The sequence below is a fragment of the Salmo salar genome, chromosome 09 (assembly GCF_965601325.2).
Source record: "Salmo salar chromosome 09, fSalSal1, whole genome shotgun sequence".
Taxonomy (NCBI): Eukaryota; Metazoa; Chordata; class Actinopteri; order Salmoniformes; family Salmonidae; genus Salmo; species Salmo salar.
In genome coordinates, this window is record NC_138299.1 from 79,451,669 (window position 1) to 79,476,289 (window position 24,621).

General features: G+C 45.5%; 3 protein-coding genes across 5 annotated transcripts; all 3 read right to left on the reverse strand.

Annotated features, from left to right (window-relative positions):
• Positions 1–580: 580 nt before the first annotated feature.
• Positions 581–1,724, reverse strand: mif (macrophage migration inhibitory factor). Its single transcript, NM_001141547.1, is given in 3 exon segments — positions 581–829; positions 901–1,070; positions 1,495–1,724. Coding segments are annotated over 3 exon segments (345 nt in total). The 5' UTR covers positions 1,603–1,724; the 3' UTR covers positions 581–762.
• Positions 1,725–5,019: 3,295 nt separating this feature from the next.
• LOC106611889 (uncharacterized) lies at positions 5,020–8,674 on the reverse strand. Its single transcript, XM_014212529.3, has 3 exons — positions 7,735–8,674; positions 5,947–6,049; positions 5,020–5,487 (listed from the first exon to the last, which is right to left on the reverse strand). The coding sequence occupies exons 1-3, from the start codon at positions 7,963–7,965 to the stop codon at positions 5,129–5,131; spliced, it is 693 nt and encodes a 230-aa protein (XP_014068004.1). The 5' UTR covers positions 7,966–8,674; the 3' UTR covers positions 5,020–5,128.
• Positions 8,675–8,949: 275 nt separating this feature from the next.
• On the reverse strand, positions 8,950–24,370 carry LOC106611888 (E3 ubiquitin-protein ligase BRE1A). Of its 3 annotated transcripts, none has more exons than XM_014212527.2 (22): positions 24,267–24,370; positions 23,681–23,858; positions 23,471–23,539; positions 23,270–23,368; positions 22,998–23,145; positions 21,320–21,505; positions 20,585–20,700; positions 19,869–20,015; positions 19,611–19,685; positions 19,232–19,459; positions 18,843–19,022; positions 17,185–17,320; positions 16,924–17,045; positions 15,560–15,716; positions 15,211–15,481; positions 13,695–13,812; positions 12,334–12,483; positions 11,004–11,213; positions 10,756–10,881; positions 10,474–10,614; positions 10,207–10,311; positions 8,950–9,810 (listed from the first exon to the last, which is right to left on the reverse strand). In XM_014212527.2, exons 2-22 carry the CDS (start codon positions 23,840–23,842, stop codon positions 9,634–9,636), a joined length of 3,123 nt encoding a protein of 1,040 aa, XP_014068002.1. In that variant the 5' UTR covers positions 23,843–23,858; positions 24,267–24,370; the 3' UTR covers positions 8,950–9,633. The 3 variants fall into 3 exon arrangements, with proteins under 3 accessions (XP_014068002.1, XP_014068003.1, XP_014068001.1); XM_014212528.2 differs by having other exon boundaries at positions 11,004–11,216; positions 19,340–19,459; positions 24,267–24,369; XM_014212526.2 differs by having other exon boundaries at positions 11,004–11,216; positions 24,267–24,369.
• Positions 24,371–24,621: the final 251 nt, after the last annotated feature.

Genomic DNA, 24,621 nt, shown 5'->3' on the forward strand with positions numbered 1-24,621 from the left:
CTCAATTCAGAACAGTCTCCAATGTAATCTGATACCATTCTATCCAGTGACCCTGATTGAACCCCAGAAATGGTGCAAGGCAACAAAATGGTTGTCTGTATAGCGCAGGTGGAGCGTGAATATATAAATCTTTGATTTGACATCTTAAAATATGTTACATCAGCCAACAGATACATCGACCAGAAATTGCAGAGGATAAATACACAAAAAGTCAAAAGACATGCTTCTATTGCTGTCCTCTATTGGTGGACATGGGCTGCAGGGCAAACATCAAGTGTCATGGGCACTCTGTACCATACATTCAATGATATACGAAGTTCAATTATTTACATATGCACAAAAGGCAAATATACACACCTAGCAAATCACTCCACCAGCACAGAGTGGTTTACATTAAGCTAGGAGGCTATCAACTATACCTTATTTTTTCCCCCTGTACCTTGAACTTTACCTAACAATTTAACACAATAGATAGTCTGTGTGAGGTAATGTTGAACTGCTTCATGCATGCTCCTAATTAACCCAATGCAAAGCATCCAGTAAGTTGTTAACGACAAAGGGAAAACAGAACAAGTTGTGATCAATGAGAATCCCTTTATTGGAACATCAAAGCCAAGGGTCCAGTACAAATGAAGGATCTGCATAAAGCAAGGGTCCATTTATCAATGCGGCTCTACGTCAGCCTACTCTAATGCTGTACTACCATTATTAAGGTGTGGGGGAAAGGAGGGATCAGCTCCCATTGAAGTTTAGATCCAATGATCAGCCGAAGGTAGAGTTGTTCCAGGCTACGTTCGCTGCCTCCATGTCAAAGAAGTTCACGTAGATCCTGACACAGAGACACAAGAGGAATGAGTTAATATACTGCATGAACACTTCATATGCGTGTGTGTCCATTACCTGTCAGGGGAGATGCCCAGGTGTTTGTTAAGCAGTCCACACAGTAGTTTAGAGTACCGTTTCTGAGCTCCTTCCATCTTTCCAATGCTGTGAAGGGAGCAGAGAGCACAAGGGTCTCCTTTCCCTCCAAACATCATCAACTGGTCTGGGATGATGTGCACAGCAAGGTACTGAGAGAGACACACAAACAGAGAACAGGGCATACAGTCAGTGGAAGCTGGAACAAACGTGCGTTTAAAAGGCATGAGGAAAACTCCAACCATGACAGTGAAATTGTTCATGTAAACTTGTAATAAATAAGAACTAGTTGTTGGATTGTGTGTTACAGTATTTCTGTCCTGGACCTATCAAAGTACAGCAGACCTGCAGCACTGTAAACCCTGTTCTCTTTTTGGAATATGCAATATGCACATGCCCAGTTGTATAACGGTTCTGTTATGGATAGGTAAAGACTGAAGAGGTCGCTCAAGGGAAACAAAAGGGGGTACTCTGCAATGTCATTTTCGGTGCAGAAAAATGCGTCAGCATCAAACTAGCTAGCTATCTACAACGGGGGGGGAAAAGGCATTGCTGTGCCACGTTTGGAAGACTCACCTGCACAGGTTTGCCCATCGCCTTTGCCAGTTCCTCTGTGGCCTCAGACAACAGTGCAGGCGGAATGTCACTCTTGGCCACATTAGTGTTTACCAAAAACATAGGCATGTTGATTGCTTCGCTGAAGTTCTCTGTGTTGCAGGAACTTTTACCGTGTTTAACACGGCATGCGGATGCAATCTGGAAGGGAGCTCCTTCTTCTTCTCTGTTTTTATTGGCGGACTACAAACAAAAACGGTATATTGCCGCCACCTACTGCATGGGGTGAAAACGGAGACATTTTTATGCAGAAAAAAATGGAAAAGGGAGAAGGCCGGGTGAAACGCACACGACAGTCATAGACAAGTAAATAGCGACCACAAGTGGTTGTTCAGGCTACGTATGCTCTGTACTGGGTCTTGGTTACGGAATGTAGAAAACAAACGGGACATTGACGCTCCAATTCGACAGATACGGTGGAATCATAGAGACGAGTTTGAAAACCCTGGCGGAATCGAGAAGAATTTGTGCCTTGGACTGGAGTTGATTGGAATATTCAATCACGCAATGTGCGCACATTTTGTTTACTGTTGGATAGGTTCTGAATACGGTTCTGAATGTCTTAGCTATTCACAAAGATTACTGAAACTGTACACAAATTGGGTTTTAAATAAAATGAAGCTATATTTGTATTTGTTGAACTCTCCTGTATTGAGGCAAATCATATATTATGTACGGTCATATGCTCAACAAACGTTGAAATTACGCTCCAAGAATAAATGAATCGGACATTCACAACATATTCAACCTACAACTATTTTTCCACCAACTGCACGCAAATGGCCGATCTCGAACAATAAACATTCTATACTGTATCCCATGTAGGCCATGCTCCTCTGGATGCTGCTGACTGTTTTCTCTACTAGTGAAGGTGAGTTGATACTATGCTACTGTTGATTTGGCCTACCACTCAATACATCAATGGTTCCCAACCTTTAACCATTATTTTGACAAGGACTCATGCTGAGACCAAGGTCTCTTTTACAGATAAAATATATACACATCAATACAATATGAAAAGCACAAAAGAGATACACAACCCAGTCATAAAAAACAAACACATGCTTCATTAAAAAGGTCCTCAATCAGCCATCTTGAATGCACTGGAGGCACCAATTCATCCACTTTTCAAGAGTTTTAGTTTAGTTTATATATACAAGAAAGGTGAAGAAGAAAAAAAACTACAACGGATTTACCGAACTGTAGAGACCGAAGGAATCTCCAGAGGTCGCAATCCCTGAGATCGTGTATGGTAATTTATACATCTGAAGGTTATGAATGATGTCAGGTGCAGCGGTTTTTTTTGTAAAAGAGCTTTATAAACAAAAAGAGAGCAACGGATCGATCTATGACTCTTCAAAGAGGGCCCGCCTACTTTCTGATGCAGAATGTAGTGATGTGTACTCAACCTGTCGCCCGTAATAAAGTGTAGTACGCTGTGATGAACTGCATCCATTGGTTTCAGTGTATTGGTAGCTGCATTCATACACAGTGCATTCGGAAAGTATTCAGACCCGTTCCCTTTTTCCACATTTTGTTACGTTACAGCCTTATTCCAAAATGTATTAAATATATTTTTCCCCTTATCAATCTACTCACAATACTCCATAATGACAAAGTGAAAACAGGTTTTTAGCATTGTTTGGAAATGTATGAAAAATGTAAAACAGAAATACCTTATTTACATAAGTATTCAGAACCTTTCAGAGACATGATTCTGTCGAGGAACAGATCTGGGGAAGGGTACCAAAACATTTCTGCAGCATTGAAGGTCCCCGATAACACAGTGGCCTCCATCATTAAATAAAAGAAGTTTGGGTGGTTTGAGCACTGAATGCTGATTGGCTGAAAGCCATGGTATATCAGACCATATACCACAGGTATGAACAAAAAATATTTTTTATTGTTCTAATTACGTTGGTAACCAGTTTATAATAGCAATAAGGCACTTCGGGGGTTTGTGGTATATGGTCAATATACCACGGCTCCGCGTCGCGTTGTGCATAAGGACACCATGGCTAAGGGCTAAATTAGCCATATACCACACACCCCGTGCCTAATTGCTTAATGAAGCCAGGTTGAATTTCTACTACTTTCAAACTGCCTCTATTCTGTTCTTTCCAGCCTCTTCTCCGAGTGCCTTAATTCCAAGATCTCTTAGTTACTACTGCATATAGTCTATGGTGCATTGGCTCAGCAGAATGCACCTCTTTATATCTATGGTCTCTCTGGTAGGCCAAAATACCAGATTGTCATGTTACTTTAACCCTGTTCAGATCAGTGTGGAAGTGTCCCTAGTAGTAGTTTTATCAATGCACTGTCAATCTACTTTTTCTCAGTTGGTAGAGCATGGCGCTTGTAATGCTAGGGTAGCGGTTTTGATTCCTGGGAACACGCAGATGTAAAATGTATGCAAGCACGACTAAGTTCCTTTGAATAAAAGCATCTGCTAAATGAGAGAGCGCAAATAGACACATCCAAAACCACTAATGCGCTTAAAATTGGTCTGTGTCACATGTATAATGGAGTGAAACAAACCACACTGAATAAAAATATAAACGCAACATGTAAAGTGTTGGTCCCATGTTTCATGAGCTGAAATAAAAGATCCCAGAAATTTTCCACATGCACAAAAAGCTTTCTCTCAAATGTTTTGCACAAATCTGTTTACATCCCTGTTAGTGAGCATTTCTCCTTTGCCAAGATAATCCATCTACCTGACCTGTGTGACATATCAAGAAGCTGATTAAACAGCGAGATCATTACACAGGTAATGTCCACCAGAACTGTTGCCAGAGAATTGAATATTAATTTCTCTACCATAAACAGCGAGATCATTACACAGGTGCACCTTGTGCTGGGGTAAATAAAACACCACTAAAATGTGCAGTTGTCACAACACAATGCCACAGATGTCTCAAGTTGAGGGAGCGTGCAATTGGCATGCTAACTGCAGGAATGTCCACCAGAGCGGTTGCCAGAGAATTTTGTGTTGATTTCTCTACCATAAGCTGCCTCCAATGACATTTAAAAAAAATTGGCAGCATGTCCAACTGGCCTCACAATCGCAGACCACGTGTAACCACGCCAACCAAGGAACTCCACATCCAGCTTCTTCACCTGCATGATCGCCTGAGGAGAGGTGGTGAGGAGTATTTCTGTCTGTAATAAAGCCCTTTTGTGGGATAAAACTAATTCTGATTGGCTGGGTCTGGCCCACCTGTGGCTGCAGCCCTGCCCAGTAATGTGAAATCCATAGATTAGGGCCTAATGAATTTCTTTCAATTGACTGATTTCCTTATATGTAAGTCATGAAATTGTTGCATGTTGTGTTTATATTTTTGTTCAGTATAATTAAATCCCTTGAATACTTTGTCCATTTCCTCACTTTTTTTTGTTATCCCCCGTATTTGCCATGTATCACAGATGTCAGATGATATTACATGTAATAGACAAGCACCTGATGGGATAAGAACTGAAAAGCCATTTTCAATCAAAGAAATCGTGGTGGTTGCTTTATTTCATTTGAGAAACTGACACAGACCCTCTTCATCACCACCATCCTTTCCAATTATCCTCCCCCTCTCTCCTTCCATCACTCCTCTCCCTTCCTCCTCTCCACCGCCTTCACCCTTCCCTCCAGGATGCTCATGCGGTCTTCCACTTGAACTGTTTTTTCTGATCCAGAGCCGGCCAGCCCCAGCAGGGCACACCCCAGCACCAGGCTTGCTAGCCGGACGGCTGTGGTGTCTGAACCAGCCTTGGCATCGCTGACGATCAGGCCAAAGAGCCACAGCGCCGTGCCCGCCTTCAGCATCCAGAACACCCTCCTCACCACACCCACGAGCAGGCGCAAGATGATGGACAGCACCCAGTAGCCAATCAGAGCCAGCAGAGCCCACTGACCAGCCGAGGCCACGCCCTCTGCGGTGAAGTGAGGGAACGGCAGGTGGACTGGAGAGAAAGAGGGAAGGGGCAGGGTTAAGCGTGTTTGAATATTGCTGGGGATAATGCAATTATTTTGCCGTCACCATCTTTACTCTTGAAATTGTCAGTGCATATATTTTAAGGCGTGAGTGAATTTGAGAAGCAATCATTGAGACCGAATGGCATGTGCTGTTAGATCCTACTTCAGAGAATAAGTCACAGACACAAGAGGAAAAAGTCACACCTCCCAGTTCCCATACAGAGAGGGAGAAGCAGCTCTTCTTAGACAAGACCAAAACATTTCCCCTGGCGCAACTATTAACTAACTAAAGATACTGGTCCGACGGCCTGAAAGTGAAAATGTTCTGGTTGCCAGTGGTGTGGTGGCAATACATTCTGATTTTAGCTCTTTAAATCCAGAAAAGATGGGATTCTATGCAGAAAGGATTCTCTCCCTCCAACTAAACATAAACTCTTGACACCCACCATCAACTCCTGTGACCCTGAGGATATCTGTGACGTAAAGAGCGAAGATATTCAGTCCGCTGGCAGCTCCCTCAGCCAGAAACCGGCTCAACATCTCAAAGAACTGAGGGAGAGAGAGAGGGAGAGTGGAGAATGTTTGACATTTGAGAATTATAACTGTTGCTCTGGTTGAAAAATATTATATTCCCTTTCTAGAGTAGAGCAGACATTCCCTTTAAAATGACCAATGAAGTCACCACATTTCCCCCGACCTATAGCTTATGTACAGTAACATTCATTTCTTCCCATGATCCTCTAGTGAGTGTTAGTGCAGCACGACTGACAACTGATACCCTTAAATTAGAATGATAGCAACAGCTGTGGTCAATCAGTATAAATAGGTTGGTCACTGATTCAATCGTCTCTGACCAAGATCTTTTTGTGGGTTGCAGGTATGTTTAATACCACAGACATATCTACAAGTTGCCTTTGATCACACACAGGCCTTCAGTTAGTCAGTTAAACAAAGGCCAGTCAGTTACTATCCAAGTGCAGTCCTATGCACAAGTGTCTTTCCCAGCTGGCATTATAGGGGTGTTGTTGATGCCGTTACACGTGTGTGTGTGTGTGTGTGATTCCGAAGCTGTCGTATCACGTCAAAAAAGACTTGACAGCTGGACCGACAACACTCCAGACTGTTTAGCTGAGGTCAAGGGTAGTCACAGTAGTAGGACACAGACAACTCTGCACCTGTTGCTACTACACAAGCAGCACTGTTCTGTGTGTCAAACAGAGGCAGTTGGTGGGAGGAGTGATACAAGGGCGGGCTCATTGTAATGGCTCCATTGGAATAAATGGAACCAAGTCAAAGATGTGGTTTCCTTATGTTTGATACCGTTCCATTCATTCCAGCCATTACAATGAGCCCGTCCTGCTATAGCTCCTCCCACCAGCCTCCTCTGGGTTAGAGCAGGACACAAACAACCATAGCTCCTCCCACCAGCCTCCTCTGGGTTAGAGCAGGACACAGACAACTTTCTATCTCTGACAGCTTGTAATGTGTCTGCATGCAACTTTTAAAAAGCCCCCCTGACAATCTAAAACATGGGAATGAATATGGCTATATACTGTTACAAACACATAAAACCATATATACAACTGCCATGATGTAGCCTCCAATTTGAGAGTGATGTTGTAATTTTCTGTAGGACACGCTGTATGACGTGACTGACACGTGCCCTGCATTCAGGGCTATAAGGAGTTTTGTTTTGGGTCCATGTCAGAGCAGAGGTTATTCAGGTGGGGAACCTGGTGGTTTCTTACCATGGAATAGATGTTCTCTTGACCAAGCACTGACTAAATACAACAGCACACTCTGGGGTAGGGGTGCCGGGCACACAGTAGTGGCAGCAGGGGAGGGGGTGCATGGATATAGGCAGACATGAAATTAGGGCAGAGTAGAGTGGGGGTCAGAGGAGAGATTATCAGGTAGTGAGGCAAGGGTAGAGGGGGAGATGCAGGGAAGGGGGTCGGGGGTAGGAAAAAGGGGGTGGGATGGAGTGAAGGAAGTGATGCAGAATGCAGTCAAATTTGAGTACAATTTTAGTTGACAGAAAACCACAATTATGCAATGCTTTTGAAGGTAGCAAAGGTCACCCTTAGAAATAAGTTCTAATTGATAAATTATGTGTAGTTCATTGATGAACATGCTAGAATAACAGGAAACAGGATTGGGTGCTGATTAGATTTACTAAAATAACGACTATAAAGTAGGCCTACATTCAATATGGTTTATTTTCCAAACCTCACCTCAACAGTCGACTCGATCACATTGGTTCCCACCACGGATTCCACGTATCTATGGACATCTTCGCAGGTCCCCGTGACCAGGGACCGGAGACTGAATGATGCTGGGGCTGCTTGAGGGCTCTCTTTGGACGGCATGGCCTGCGCGACGCATCGCGCTGCCAAACCGAGCACCAAAACAAGTGTGGATGATAAAACCCGTACTGAGGATGAATCTGCACTGTTGTTGATCATTTTGGAAAATCCGATTTTTTGGATTCCTTCACGTTATAAATATAATGGACAATTACATAAAAACGTTTTCTATAGGATAAGCGGCGAAATCTATGGTCAACACAGATCGAGGTATGTGCAAATTTGCTTAAAAAAGGCGTAGTAAAAACCAGAGGTTTAAAAACGGCTTCGGTTGTCAGTCATTCAAACAAAACGGCCGAGATGTAGCCCATTACATCGGCGTGCTCTGCAGGGGTAATACAATCTGGAGACACGAGCCTTGCAAACTTGAGAAAACAGAATTAGCTGGGGCCCTATACTCTAAATTAGTGCTCGTGGGTTGTATAATCAAACATAAAATGTGTCACGTGCAAGTGATTAAATTACTTATCTCAGCGTTTTTAATTATAAACTTTGGCAACGTTACCCCAAACCAGAGCACCGTTCAAGGACATTTCATATTAACACAATGACTATATTTGGTATTGAACTGGTTAAGAATAGAACCGTAATTTAAAAAAAACTTATAATTTTCCAGCGGTGGACAGTATTTTGAACGCTAGTGATTATTTTACAACGTGTCGAGGTTTTTCAGGTTTGTGCGTTAAAAGGAAAGTTTTGGAAGGCACGATCATTGACGTGCTTAAAAAGCGCGCGTCCCCCTAAAGGTTTTTGGTTTCAGTATTCCACACGGATTGTATTATATGTTAATTTGTTCCTTGCATCAATTTCAACGCCACGGTGGATTGTCTTGCAAAAAAGCCGCTACAACTCGATGGGCGCCCCTTTCCGTCAAGCGATGCTGGCTTCTGGTTTAGTACAATCTGACAGATCTCTCTTCAAACCGGTCTGGGGTGCTAAAGGGGGTGGGTTTGGATGGCGGCATAAACACATTTGGGATTTGCATACTGGGATTTGTGGTTAACGCAGGTTAAGGGTTAAAACATTAATATGATTCTGATGATATGATGAATTTGGTGATGACATTGAATGATATATTGTAGCTAATAAAAATGCACAAACTTTACTGATAAGTAACTAATTGCAAGACAAGCTTCTAGATTTGATGGCAGTTGAATAACTTTCAGAGCAGCTATATAACACATTGGTAGCATGTCTGTCTATGGCCTGATGAGGCAGCTTTCAAATACAAAAAGAGAAATACAAGGACAACATTGACTGGTAACACAGAGTACAGGTGGAGCAAGGGTCCCTGTTGGTCCAGGGACTCTCACAATTGATTTCTAACCATCTAAGCAAATGGGTCCTCTGTTTTTCCTTTCCCACACACACACCAGTCTAAATTCAGAGCCCAAGGAAGGTCATCTGGTGTCTAGTTCCCAGTGCACAGCCAGCAAATATAACCATGATCTCTATAAGACAATGTAATGTACACCAATCCAGAAACAACCCTTAGCCCCCACCACTATTGTGGAGATCCGAGAGTACTGAATAGGTGTCAGCAACTCCACATAGCCTATCAGAGAGCAAGGTGGATAGATTCCCATAATGATTACATGTCCAACAAACCTCTCAGATTTCTAGTCTCATTCCACGTCACTCGTTAGAGTGGTGATAACAGTTTTGTTTGGCTGGAGAGAAAGCCCGGTGTGTGGATACCGCTGACCTCCCGGCACCACTATCCTACGCTCCCTTCCTCCTCTTCATCCCCCTCTTCCTCCACCCTCTCTAGCCGATGTAGATCCGGTGGAAGTCGTTGGCGCCGAAGGCGGCGTTGCACTTGGGGCACTTCCTCTGGCGCGTGTCGTAGCGCGTCTTTACACACTCGAAGCAGAAGACGTGGAAACACTTGGTCAGGACAGCGTCCTTTACCCGGGAGTTACAGCACGGGCACGTCAGACGCGCCTGGGGGGGGGGGAGAAATTGAGGGAGAGAGAGAGAGATGGGGAGTACGATTGATAAAACAGGTGAATTATAGTTGCATTATTACATATTATAAACTGGGTGGTTCGAGCCCTGAATGTTGATTGGCTGACAGCCGTGGTATATCAGTCCGTATACCACGGGTATGACAAAACATTTATTTCTACTGCTCTAATTACGTTGCTAACCAGTTTATAATAGCAATAAGGCACCTCGGGGGGTTTGTTGTATATGGCCAATATACCACGGCTAAGAGCTATATCCAGGCACTCCGCGTTGCGTCGTGGTATATTGGCCATACACCACACACCCTCGTCCCTTATTGCTTAATTAAACATACAGTACACCTGGTATAAAAAGCGTGTTCATCCAGATTACCTTGTAATCGTTGATTTCCTCGTTGAGGATGTCGTCTCCGTTGCGGACAGTCTCGGCTGGTTTCTTGGCCTTCTCGATCTTCCTCCGCAGTTTGGAGATGTCCTCCTGAAACACAACAAGGATAGGAAGAGCAGGGTTAGTTAGGGTGCTGCAATCTTTAAATAAACCAAAGTTCAATTCGGTTCAAGTGAATTTGAATCGTGTGTGTGGTTACATGAGCACGTGGGCAGTTACCTAAACATGGCGAGTGTGTGTGTGTGGCCTGACCTGTGCGCGGCGCGCGTTGAAGGACTCCTTCTCTCTGGAGATGCTGTTTTCTATGACCTCCTCCCTTACAGTTCCCAGTCTCTGCTGCACCTGGTCCAGCTGACTACGCACCTCCTCCGACAGTACCGATGACTCCTGGGTCTAGAGGAGGGGTGGAGTGAGGAGACGGGGGGTAGAAAGCAGATATGTTGTCTGTTGGCATTTTTCAAGGAAGTAGGTATTCTCTGTGTGTATTCACCTGTGCAGTTACCTAAGCCTAGTAAGAGTGTGTGTTTTAGCTACCTTGCGTTTGTTCATGTCCAGAGCCTGTGTCCTCAGAGCCAGCTCTCTCTCTGCTGTACTGATGGTGCCCTGGAGGAGGCGCTCTTTCTCCTCCAGCTTCCTCACCACCTGCAACTGGGCATCCACCTGAGAGAGAGATTTGCTACTGTCAAGTTACTGTCTTTCCCAAACTTTATCTCTCACAATGAGCAGGTGACATTCTGACGCTCAAATCATTTTACTGCACCGTTTCAATCACTTCCTCTCACCTGTGTTTTGAGCGTGAGCAGCTGGTCGGCGAGTTCCTCCTTCTCCTCCTTGAGCAGCTTGTGGATCTGGTTGGACTTGATGCGTTCCGACATCAGCTTGAAGTTGGCGTCATCCTTCTCCCTCAACTGCTGCATCAGCCGGATGTTCTGCTCCTGCATGTCCTCAAAAGCCTGGCCTGTCACATCCATCTCACTCAGCAACGCATCCTCCTCCTGGTGGGAAGGGGGAGAGACAGGGGGGAGGGGGGTGAGGAGGGAAAGAAGGGGGGGAGGATGGGAAGGAAAGAAGGGGGGGAGGATGGGAAGGAAAGAAGGGGGAGTGGAGGGGAGAGAGACGGGGGAGTGGAGGGGAGAGACGGGGGAGTGGAGGGGAAGGAAAGAAGGGGGGGAGGATGGGAAGGAAAGAAGGGGGGGAGTGGAGGGGAGAGATACGGGGAGGGGAGAGAGACGGGGGAGTGGAGGGGAGAGACGGGGGAGTGGAGGGGAAGGAAAGAAGGGGGGGAGGATGGGAAGGAAAGAACGGGGGGAGGATGGGAAGGAAAGAACGGGGGGAGTGGAGGGGAGAGATACGGGGAGGGGAGAGAGACGGGGGAGTGGAGGGGAGAGAGACGGGGGAGTGGAGGGGAGAGACGGGGGAGTGGAGGGGAGAGACGGTGGGGGGGAGTGGAGGGGAGAGACGGGGGAGTGGAGGGGAGAGACGGTGGGGGGGAGTGGAGGGGAGAGACGGGGGAGTGAAGGGGAGAGACGGTGGGGGGGAGTGGAGGGGAGAGACGGGGGAGTGGAGGGGAGAGACGGTGGGGGGGAGTGGAGGGGAGAGACGGGGGAGTGGAGGGGAGAGACGGTGGGGGGGAGAGACGGTGGGGGGAGTGGAGGGGAGAGACGGTGGAGGGGAGAGACGGTGGGGGGGAGTGGAGGGGAGAGACGGTGGGGGGGAGTGGAGGGGAGAGACGGTGGGGGGGAGTGGAGGGGAGAGACGGTGGGGGGGAGTGGAGTGGAGAGACGGTGGGGGGGAGTGGAGAGACGGGGGAGTGGAGGGAGGGGAGAGACGGTGGGGGGGAGTGGAGGGGAGAGACGGGGGAGTGGAGGGAGGGGAGAGACGGTGGGGGGGAGTGGAGGGGAGAGACGGGGGAGTGGAGGGAGGGGGGATGGAAGAGGAGAAGGAGGGGTGGTAGAGAGAGAAAGTGGGGTTGAAGGATAGATGGAGGGGGGAGGAGCAGAGAGGGGGGTATATGAATGATGGTGTGAGAAATTAGTGTCTTTAAAATTGACCGTATTATGCTTAAATGCACATATGTAAACCCCCCCACGCACACACAACCCACACACACACCTGCTTAGCCAGGGAGAGCTTCTTGTTGAGGATGTTGATCTGTTCCTCCACAGAGCGGATCTTCCTCAGTGCCTCCTCATCGGCCATCTTCTTCCCCTCTCTCCTCTCCCTCTCCTCCAGATCCCTTAGACGCTGCTTCAGCTCCTCCGCCTGACACACAGAAAACACAGCTGTTATCACCATCAATAAATCACTTCTAATCACCCAACAGTAAGTCAAGTGGCCTGGCTGGTCAAGCGGTAATGCAAACAGCTCCGCCACACATCTTCAGTATGAATCCAGTCTACTTCCCTTTGATTCAACCTTTCTGTCCCCACTGTCATTCTCTCTCATCTGTTCAATCAAAATGTGAAAATACCTTCAATATACACTGAGTGTACAAAACATTAGGAACACCTTCCTAATATTGAGATTCACCCCCTTTTGCCCTCAGAACAGCCTTAATTCGTCAGGGCATGGACTCTTTTATTTAACAAGGTATTGAAAGCGTTCCACAGGGATGCTGGCCCATGTTGACGCCAATGTTTCCCACAGTTGTGCCAAGTTAAAAATCCTTCTTTAACCTGTCCCCTCCACTTCATCTACACTGACTGAAGTGGATTTAACAAGTGACGTCAATAAGGGATCATAGCTTTCACCTGGTCAGTCTGTCATGGAAAGAGCAGGTGTCCTTAATGTTTTGTACACTCAGTGTATATTTAAGCAATAAGGCTCAAAGGGGTGTGGTATATGACCAATATACCACAGCTATGGGCTGTTGTTATTTAGCATGCAATGTGGATGCCTGGACACAGCCCTTAGCTGTAGTACACTATATGTACAAAAGTATGTGGACACCCCTTGAAATTAGTGGATTCAGCCACACCAGTTGCTGACAGGTGTATAAAATCTTCAGACAAATGCAATCTTTATAGACAAGCATTTCCAAAAAGTCAGTTACTGAAACCCCCGAGGTGCCTTATTGCTATTATTAAAACTGGTTACCAACGTAATTAGAACAGTAAAATGATAATTCTGAGCTCAAACCACCCAGTTTATAATGTGTGATATAACACGGCTTTCAGCCAATCAGCATTCAGGGTTCCAACCACCCAGTTTATAATAACCAATAGTAAATCAATACACAGAGAGCACACAGCGGTTAACAGTTATTCCATCCATCAACTACTACCCCTCAATACTAACAACCCAATACACAGACCATTACTTAACTATCATACCATCAATCTAAAAATGAATCAATAAAACACGTGAAGAATTCAATACTATCAACAACTATATGCTTCAATAGAGGAACGTCCCACACAATGCTTGCTAGCGAAGTTTCACTGTTGTGTTAGTAACGTCAGCTAAGTATGTACCTCTGACTTGGCCTTCTTCTCCGCGGCCATGAGCTGGACCTTGTCCCTCTGCTCTTTGGGTGCTGACCGGTACATATCCAACAGTAGTTTCATCTCCCTCTGAGACTCCTGCGCTTTCCTACAAGGGGACAGAGCAGAGCTTTCCTCAGCGACAACATCATCATTAATATCATCCTAACCCCCATCATCATTAATATCATCCTAACCCCCATCATCATTAATATCATCCTAACCCCCATCATCATTAATATCATCCTAACCCCCATCATCATTAATATCATCCTAACCCCCATCATCATTAATATCATCCTAACCCCCATCATCCTTAATATCATCCTAACCCCCCATCATCCTTAATATCATCCTAACCCCCATCATCCTTAATATCATCCTAACCCCCATCATCCTTAATATCATCCTAACCCCCATCCTCCTTAATATCATCCTAACACCATCCTCCTTAATATCATCCTAACCCCCATCCTCCTTAATATCATCCTAACCCCCATCATCCTTAATATCATCCTAACCCCCATCATCCTTAATATCATCCTAACCCCCATCATCATTAATATCATCCTAACCCCCATCATCCTTAATATCATCCTAACCCCCATCATCCTTAATATCATCCTAACCCCCATCATCCTTAATATCATCCTAACCCCCATCATCATTAATATCATCCTAACCCCATCATCCTTAATATCATCCTAACCCCCATCATCATTAATATCATCCTAACCCCCATCATCCTTAATATCATCCTAACCCCCATCATCATTAATATCATCCTAACCCCCATCATCCTTAATATCATCCTAACCCCCATCATCCTTAATATCATCCTAACCCCCATCATCCTTAATATCATCCTAACCCCCATCATCCTTAATATCATCCTAACCCCCATCATCATTAATATCATCCTAACCCCATCATCATTAATATCATCCTAACCCCCATCATCCTTAATATCATCCTAACCCCATCATCCTTAATATCATCCTAACCCCCATCAAAATTAATATCATCCTAACCCCCATCATCATTAATATCATCCTAACCCCCATCATCCTTAATATCATCCTAACCCCATCATCCTTAATATCATCCTAACCCCCATCATCATTAATATCATCCTAACCCCCATCATCCTTAATATCATCCTAACCACCATCATCATTAATATCATCCTAACCCCCATCATCATTAATATCATCCTAACCCCCATCATCATTAATATCATCCTAACCCCCATCATCATTAATATCATCCTAACCCCCATCATCATTAATATCATCCTAACCCCCATCATCCTTAATATCATCCTAACCCCCATCATCATTAATATCATCCTAACCCCCATCATCATTAATATCATCCTAACCCCCATCATCATTAATATCATCCTAACCCCCATCATCATTAATATCATCCTAACCCCCATCATCATTAATATCATCCTAACCCCCATCATCCTTAATATCATCCTAACCCCCATCATCAAACTTACTTTAGGTCTGCCCTGACAATTTTTAGTTGCTCCACCTCCTTCCTCTTTGGTCCTCCAATCACAGACGGGCGCTCCAGAGCCACCTCCTCCGATTGGTTGCTGGTCCCAGCCTTCTCCTTCTCCTCCTTCACGGCCCCACCCCCTCCACGGGTTGGCCTCTCTCTCTCCTTCTCTCTCTCCTTCTTCTCCTCTTTCTTCACTTCCTTCTCTTTCTCCTCCTCTTTGATTTCTCCCTCTGTCTCTGTCCCAGGCTCTGTCTTCAAAGAGGTACCTACAGAGAGAGGATGAATATCAGTTAAGAGTTAATAAAGTGTTACTAAATAGTTAATAAACACTTAATAACACTTACTAGTGCTGTTGGGCGTGGCTGAACCATTGTCAGACTCCACCTTGATGGTGACATCACCAGAGGCAGCAGGCATCAGGGGGGAGGTGGTCTCTTCCTTCACATCCAGCTCCGTACTGGATTGTGATTGGAGGATAGCGCTGCCCTTCGTAGTGCGAGCCTATGAGAGGAGGCAATTGCACAGAATTCAGATGACAGGATTTTCTCTCTCTCTTAATGGGCTTCAACTCCCTTAGTCTCTCTTACAGTCTCCTCCTTGCATGCCTCACACTCTCTCACCTGGCTGAGGTCAGTCAGTCCGTCTGTCTGTCTCTCTCTCACCTGGCTGAGGTCGGTCGGTCAGTCCGTCAGTCTGTCTCTCTCTCACCTGGCTGAGGTCGGTCCGGGTCAGTCCGTCTCTCTCTCACCTGGCTGAGGTCGGTCGGTCAGTCCGTCAGTCCGTCTCTCTCTCACCTGGCTGAGGTCGGTCGGTCAGTCCGTCAGTCCGTCTCTCTCTCACCTGGCTGAGGTCGGTCGGTCAGTCCGTCAGTCCGTCTCTCTCTCACCTGGCTGAGGTCGGTCGGTCAGTCCGTCAGTCTGTCTCGCTCTCACCTGGCTGAGGTCGGTCTGTCTCGCTCTCACCTGGCTGAGGTCAGTCAGTCTCTCTCTCTCTCTCTCTCTCTCTCTTGGCTGAGGTCAGTCAGTCTGTCTGTCTGTCTCTCTCTCTCACCTGGCTGAGGTCAGTCAGTCTGTCTGTCTGTCTGTCTGTCTCTCTCTCACCTGGCTGAGGTCAGTCAGTCTGTCTGTCCGTCTGTCTCTCACCTGGCTGAGGTCAGTCAGTCTGTCCGTCTGTCTCTCACCTGGCTGAGGTCAGTCTGTCCGTCCGTCTGTCTCTCACCTGGCTGAGGTCAGTCTGTCCGTCTGTCTCTCACCTGGCTGAGGTCAGTCAGTCTGTCTGTCTCTCACCTGGCTGAGGTCAGTCAGTCTGTCTGTCTCTCACCTGGCTGAGGTCAGTCAGTCTGTCCGTCTGTCTCTCACCTGGCTGAGGTCAGTCGGTCTGTCCGTCTGTCTCTCACCTGGCTGAGGTCAGTCTGTCAGTCTGTCTGTCTGTCTGTCTGTCTGTCTGACTGTCTGGCTGTCTGTCTGTCTGTCAGTCTGTCAGTCAGTCTGTCTGTCTGTCTGTCTGTCTGTCTGACCTGGCTGAGGTCAGTCTGTCTGTCTCTCACCTGGCTGAGGTCAGTCTGTCTGTCTCTCACCTGGCTGAGGTCAGTCTGTCTGTCTCTCACCTGGCTGAGGTCAGTCTGTCTGTCTCTCACCTGGCTGAGGTCAGTCTGTCTGTCTGTCTGTCTCACCTGGCTGAGGTCAGTCTGTCTGTCTGTCTCTCTCACCTGGCTGAGGTCAGTCTGTGCCTCTCTCAGTCTCAGCTTGTATTTCACCACCTCTCCCTTCATCTGCTGGTTGTGTGTCTGCAGGGTGCTGATCAGGTGACGCATCTCCCTGTTGATAGGACCTGAGAGAGAGACAGATTGAGAGAGGAAGAAATAGATGAGATGCTGTTTTCAAGGAGGATCTGAAACTGCAGGTAAATAGTAGCTGGTGAGAAGGAGCGTAAGGCCATATTTGTTTTCATGTGAGGTGAAGACACTGACCTGCTTGTTCATTGGCAGCGAGGGTCTGTTCAAACTCGATCCGGAGCATCTCGTACTCCTTCCTGACCTGGGCCAGAGTGTCCTCTAGCTGGAACACCTCTGTACGCACCTTCCTTTGGAGAGACACCTCATCATTCTGGAGGAGAGAGAAGACCGTTACCACACACCCCCCCATTGTGTTTAAAGGGATACTTCAGAATTTTGGCAATGGGGCACTTAATATAATTTTCCAGAGTCAGGTGAACTTGTGGATACCATTTTTATGTCTCTGTGTCAAGTATGAAGGAAGTTACAGGTAGTTTTGTGCGCAAATGCTAACTAGTATTAGCGCAATGACTGGAAGTCTATGGGTATCTAATAGCATGTTAGCAGATACCCATAGACTTCCAGTTATAGGGGCTAATGCTAGTTAGCAGTTGCGTTAGGGCTAGTTCGCAACTTCCTTCAAACTGCACGTAGACATTTTTTTAATCAGTTTTCCGTTAAAAACAATAAGAAAAATGTATAAAATTCCATGTGAATTCACAATGCAGCTCCAAGCAATGGTTTGGGTCTCACGGTGCGTCCATTTCAGATGGTTAAACATTGCACCTACATTACTATACCTCAATTCCATCTCGTAAAGTTAGCATTTCCTTCATTTAACTTCTCAAAGTATTGCCATACAGGACTTCTCTGCTGTCACTCGCCTTTCTCTGCCATTTTTCCAACTGTTAACTACAACTCCAATCATCGACTCCCATTTCTGAGTGTGAAGATTCTGTATTTTTTTAACAGAGGAGACTGATTTAGCTGTCGTCCTTCCGAGAACAAACACTTGCATCTTTCCTGGCAAGCTAGCGAAGGATGAAGAGAGGGTCACTGTACAGGCATATCAGCCACCAGGCAGAACCCTGCACTAGGACTATCTATCGGCAATCAAAAGCTATAATTTGCAATTTCTTGGCTTGCAAAGTTTGTTTAAAAGTGTCTGTCCTATATCTGAGAGATAAGGATGATCAGGAAATAATTTGTGTATATTTTTTTTACCCATATTTAACAATTTGTGGGCACTAAACTACTTCCATATTTATTTCCATTTATATACTTCCACTTCCATTTTTGTAAACAGTCTGGCTTGTGAGCGCCCTAAAGTATAACAACCGACGTGTACATGTTCCAGACTCTCACCTTTCCAGAGTGGTCAAATTAGTGTGTAGCCAAAAACAGTTTCGGACATTACAGATAGAAATTGGCAGATCAGCGGAACCGACTTCAGACGAGTCCTGTGACACTTGTGGGGGTCGTAGAACACCATGTTGTTGAGAGTCTATTATTTCCATAGAGGGGTTATAAGAGTTTGTATGCCAAACCGTTCGGACGCTACAGATGTTTTCGTGAGAAGACCAATTTTCGGGGTGTGACAAACACCGCTGTAGCTCGGCCACCTTTCACCGCAGATGCGAAAGGCTGCCAATGGTGGATATCTCTAGCTTAAAGTGACATATTTTTAAATATGCTAATTAGATTGACTCTAGGGGGTATTTTTCTTCTCATAAATAGCGTTAAGGATTCTTATTTCATTTAAATGTTTAAAAGTTCATACCTCTAGCTCGAACACACACACACACACACACACACACACACACACACACACACACACACACACACACACACACCTCCATGTGCTCTAGCTGTCGGAGGCGTGCCGTTCTGGTGGTGTTGAGGCGTGTGCGCGTCTCGTCCAGCTGAGACTTAAGGCCCACAGACTCGTTGTAGAGGACAGAAAACTGGGACTGGAGACAGCGGTACTCTGAGCTCTCCCTCACCACCCCCTCAGCACGACTCAACAACTCCACCTAACAGAGAGAGAAACAGAGGGGGAGAAAGAAGCAGAAAAAGAGAGAGAGAAATGGAGATGAGAAATGGAATGAGAGAGAAATGAAGTGAGAGAGCGCGAGGTGAAGAGAGAGAACGTGTGAGAGAAGGAGAGATAAAAGAGATAGACAGAGCAAAGAGAGTGAGCAAAGCAACAGAGAAAAACAAGAACCTCCACCTATCTATTTACCTTCATTTGACTGGTTTGGTTGACTGAGTAAGGATGTGGGACCTCAGGTAAACCAATGGCTGGGTTGGGGGAGAGGCCCTGTCCCTCGCTCTGTCCCTGCAGGCTCACCTTCATGTTGTTGTTCTCCTGGTTGACCGTCTGCAGGTCCTGCTGTAGCCGCTGCAGCTCACTCAGACGGTTCTCCGCCAGCTCCCTGTTCTCCTCCAACTCACTGTTCATCTCCTCAAACTGACAGACGGGAGGGGGAAAGAGAAGAGAGAGACGGAGAAAGAGGGGGGCAGGGGGAAAGGAGAGGAAGGGGAAATTGAAGAGTTATAACTCCAGGTCCATGTTGTTTCTGACAAGTACAAATGGCAGAACAAAGAGGATGTTTTTATACCTTTCTCTTGTTGATGGTGATGGTTCCACACACACTGCTGGCCTCCCCACACACCTTGTAGCCTTTACTGTTCACCTGGGAGGAATAACACATAGAATAAACATGCTACATTTACATAGATATAGTGCTGTGGTATATAAACGACATGACACAGAAATACTCCATTACAAAATGGTAAACATAGGCTAGTGGCTGTCAAACACATTGCTGCAGAGAGACTTGACGTGGATTCACAAAAACACACAGCAGCAGCCTTACCCTCTCCAGGATTTCTCCCAGGTGTGTGTTGAGGCGGGTTTCTCTGCGTCTGATCTTCTCCATGTCCCACTGGAGTTCTTCGATGAGGCCCTGCAGCTCACTGACCCGTGTGTCTGCCCTCGCCACCGCCCGGCCCAGAGAACGAGACTACAGGGACACAGAGTTACTGTCAATATGGGGGCTGGTGGGAGTGGTGGTGATCCACTAGTAAGGTACATAGTGTAGAGATAAAAAAACAGAGAATTAGTGCAAGTGTTGATGTAAGACAGGGATGGGCAAATGGCGCCCCTCCCCCCCCTTTAATTTTTTAGGAACTCAGTCGGGGTCTCAACTCACTGTTACGAGTTAGAATAGTAGAATACACAAGGTGCAATTTGGAAATGTGGTTGTGTATCAGCAGTTTTCCTGTTGTTATGTCAGTCACTGATAATCAGTCAATTAGCCAAGTCAGCTAACAGTTTTAGACAGCTGGCTAGACTACCGTAGCAATCTAAATGTAGTAATCATGGTCGAATTACCTGTCGGGGGCCCCCATTGATTTTGTTAGTCAGTCTAACTCAGATATCATCTTAAAAACTGCAAACATTTCTCTCTACCCTATGGCAAAATGTGTAATGTAAAAATAAAAAAGTATTTATCCGCTGTCAAGAGGGGGACGTGAGCCCCACCCACATCAAAGTTGCCCACCCCTGCCGTGATGTGGTGCATCAAATCACCTCGCTAGTCATGTGACTGTGCTTCTGCTGGAGGTCATCGGTCAGCTGACGCAGCCGGTCGTTCTCATTGGACAGGAGGGTGTTGAGCTGGACAGCGACCTGCCACACAGAGCCCTCTGGGAATACAAGACATGATGTCATGACATTAATACTCCTGACTTTGCTCACACAACAATGACCTTACTAAATGCTAATACTAGCTTCTGTTCGAAAATTAAAAATAAATAAAACACTTACACCCTTGCTGTTCTCACCATCTTCACCCCAACCCTCACCCTTCTTCACATCTCATTCCCTCTTTCCTCTTACCCCTACACACCTCTCAAACCATCCCCTTACCCCTACACTCCCCTCATTCCTCTCAAACCATCTCCTCTTACCCCTACACTCCCCTCATTCCTCTCAAACCATCCCCTTACCCCTACACTCCCCTCATTCCTCTCAAACCATCCCCTTACCCCTACACTCCCCTCATTCCTCTCAAACCATCTCCTCTTACCCCTACACTCCCCTCATTCCTCTCAAACCATCTCCTCTTACCCCTACACTCCCCTCATTCCTCTAAAACCATCCCATCTTACCTCTACACTCCCCTCAAAACATTCCATTTTCCCCCTTACACTCCCCTCATTCCTCTCAAGCCATCCCCTTACGCCTACACTTCCCTCATTCCTCTCAAACCCGCCCCCCCCACTTCCTCCCACTCTTCCCCCTGCCCCTCTCTCTCCCCATCACCTGCTCCAGAGTCCTGGTCCTTCTTCAGCTGCTCCACGGTGGTCTTCAAGCTGTCGTAGATCTCCACCACGCGGTTGGCCTGCTTCTGGCTAGACTCCACCCTCTCCTGCAGTTCCGCCTCCATCTCCTCGCTGCTGCTGCTGGCCAGCGTGGCCAGGAAGGACGTGGTTGTCTCTCCCTGTTGGCCTGGAGGACAGCCACATGGTGCAGACAGGAGTTAGTACTCACTACCAAACAGTGGTGTAAAGTAATTAAGTAAAAATACTTGAAAGTACTACTTAAGTCATTTTTGGGGGACAATACTTTACTATTTATATTTTGGACAACTTTTACTTCACTACATTCCTAAAGAAAATAATGTCGTTTTAACTCCATACATTTCCCTGACACCAAAAAGTACTCATTAAATTTGAAATGCTTAGCAGGACAGTAAACAGTCCAATTGACACATTTATCAAGAGAACATCCCTGGTAATCCCGAATGCATCTTATCCGGAGGACTCACTAAAGACAAATGCTTTGTTTGTAAATTATGTCTGAGTGTTGGATTGTGCCCCTGGCTATCCCTAAATTTAAAAAACACGTAGGGAAAAAAATGACACAATGTAGAAAATAGTAAAAATAAAGAAAAACCCTGGAATGAGTAGGTGTCCAAACTTTTGACTGGTACTGTACATATATGTATATACAGTGCTGTGAAAAAGTATTTGCCCCCTTTCTGATTTTCTCTATTTTAGCATATTTTTTATTCTGAATGTTATCAGACCTTCAACCAAAACCTAATATTAGATAAAGGGAAAATGTGTTTACAAATAACACAAAAACTGGACACTTATTTCTTTAATTAACAAAGTTATGCAACACTCAATTCCCCTGTGTGAAAAAGTAATTGCCCCCTTACACTCAATAACGGGTTGTGCCACCTTCAGCTGCAAAGACCGCAACCAAATGCTTCCTGTAGTTCTCAGTTTCTCACATCGCTGTGGAGGAATTTTGGCCCACTCTTCCATGCAAAACCCATATCTTCCAAAAGTTATACTTTTGTATCTGTCGATAGAACATTCTTCCAAGAGTCTTGATGATCATCCAGGTGCTTTTTGGCAAACTTTAGTCAACTTTTTGGACAAGATGGGTGCCATTATCCCTGGCGAAAACCAAACACTTCATTCCACAGTAAGAACCTCATACCAAGGGTCATGCATGGTGGTGGTAGTGTGATGGTTTGGGGATGCTTTGCTGCCTCAGGACCTGGATGACTTGCCTTAATAGAAGGAACCATGAAATCTGCTCTGCATCAGAGAATTCTACAGGAGAATGTCATCCTTCTGTGAGCTGAAGCGTAGCTGGGTCAAGCAGCAAGACTGATCCAAAATGCACAATCAAGTCTACATGAATATGGTTAAAAAGTAACACTTCTGCATGGAAGAGTGGGCCAACATTTCTCCACAGCAATGTGGTTGGAGTCATTGCAGCTAAAGGTGGCACAACCAGTTATTGAGGGGTATTGGGTGTTGCATAACTTTGTTTATGAAATAAGTAAGACATTGTTGTGTTATTTGTTCACTTAGATTCCCTTTATCTAATATTAGGTTTTTGTTGAAGATATAACATTCAGAATCAAAAATATGCAAAAGTAGATCAAATTAGAACGGGGCAAATACTTTTTCTCCCTCTTTACCTCGGTCTTTGGCTCTCTCCTGGTTGGAGTCGCCGTCGGGTTCTGGGGTGTCAGGCTTCAGGCTCCGCCCCTCTCCTGCCGGGGTTTCCACAGGCTCGCTTCCTGATTGGTCGTAGCGCCTGCCAATCTGGCGCACATTGTCATCAAACTAAGAGGAGGAGAGGGGGAAGTAGATGGTATTTAGAATATAGAGAATTGTTTTAATGCAAATTCTATCTATGTGCAATGTTTTAATTGTATATTGTTCATTATTTGAGTGAATGAATAGTTACCTGATTCCAGTATCTGTTCAGGATCAGTAGGCTGGCATCATCAGTAGCCTGACGAGTCTCTAGTCTCTCGATTCTCTCTCTCAGCTCATCCTCAATCACCTGCAGAGCAACGGTCCCATTATAAATGTATATAGTGAAAACAGGAGTTGTAGGTTTGTGTGTGCCTGTGTATTTGTTTATGTGTGTGTGAGTCTAACATACCTGTCTTTGATCGAGGGATTCTCCCAACTTCCTGTTCTTCACATGGAGAGCTTTGACATCCTGTTCCTCCTGACCACAAGAGAAAGAGACCGAACAGATGAGAACAACACAATCAACGACACTGCTGACGAGCCATAACTACCACCATATGTAAAGGCAGACAGACACAGATAGGATAAATACAGGCTAGGCACTTTGCAGCTCTCTCACCGAGTTGGACACCCCTCCGAGTTTGATGACGGTTTCCACTGCAGTAGCGCTGACCCCGGGAACCCCGTCCTCTCCTCCTTCTCGCTCCCTCCGTTTATCGGGGGGCGCACCGGACGAGGAAGAGGGGGCGCTGGAGTCACACGGACGCTTCTGTCCTGACATCCTGAACCCAACACCGCTGTAGTTGATATAGGGGGATATTAAATATGTGCACATTGAGATTCTAGCTAGCTAACTTTAGATAACCTTAATTAACGTGGTGGATCTTATTGTAGGAAACCCACGTAGCTAGCTAACGTTAGCTAGCTACAGTCATTAGCTTACTATATAATTTCGAAAGAGCAGACATTTGTTTTAATTATAATTCAATTTCAGCTATTTGGCAATGTTACATTTACCAGTTAGTTAGCGAATACCCAAATACGTTGTAGAGAGCAGTAGCTAATAGTAGCCAGCTTGCTAATTCAAATATACCACACGCTATAAAATAGCCTTTCTAAACAGAACAGTTGAGTGGGGCACTTTACATCAATACATTTGATTTGTTATTTCTTGTAGAGTCGGTGGTTTGATTCAAATTCCTTACCAATTTTTCTAAAATAGTGTTATTTACAAATTCTGTCAATGAATGTTGATATTGCGGCTTCTTTCGGCTCTTCCGGAAACGGAAGTAGCCACTGACATTGAAAGTCGAACCACTCATCATTTTAAAGGGCGCCACCACTTTGGTGGAAGAAATTACATTCAGAATCATAGAGATTATACACGAATCTGCAGACGAGTTGGAGAACTAGAGAGATTCTAATTCTACTGCTACCATCCTTACAAAAAAAGGATTGCAGTTTTGAAAGTGCAGTAACTGCAGTCGACTGTGGTATTTTGGGGGCAGCAATTACAGAATAAATAAACAGTTTTTTTGGACACAGTATTTGCAGCATAAT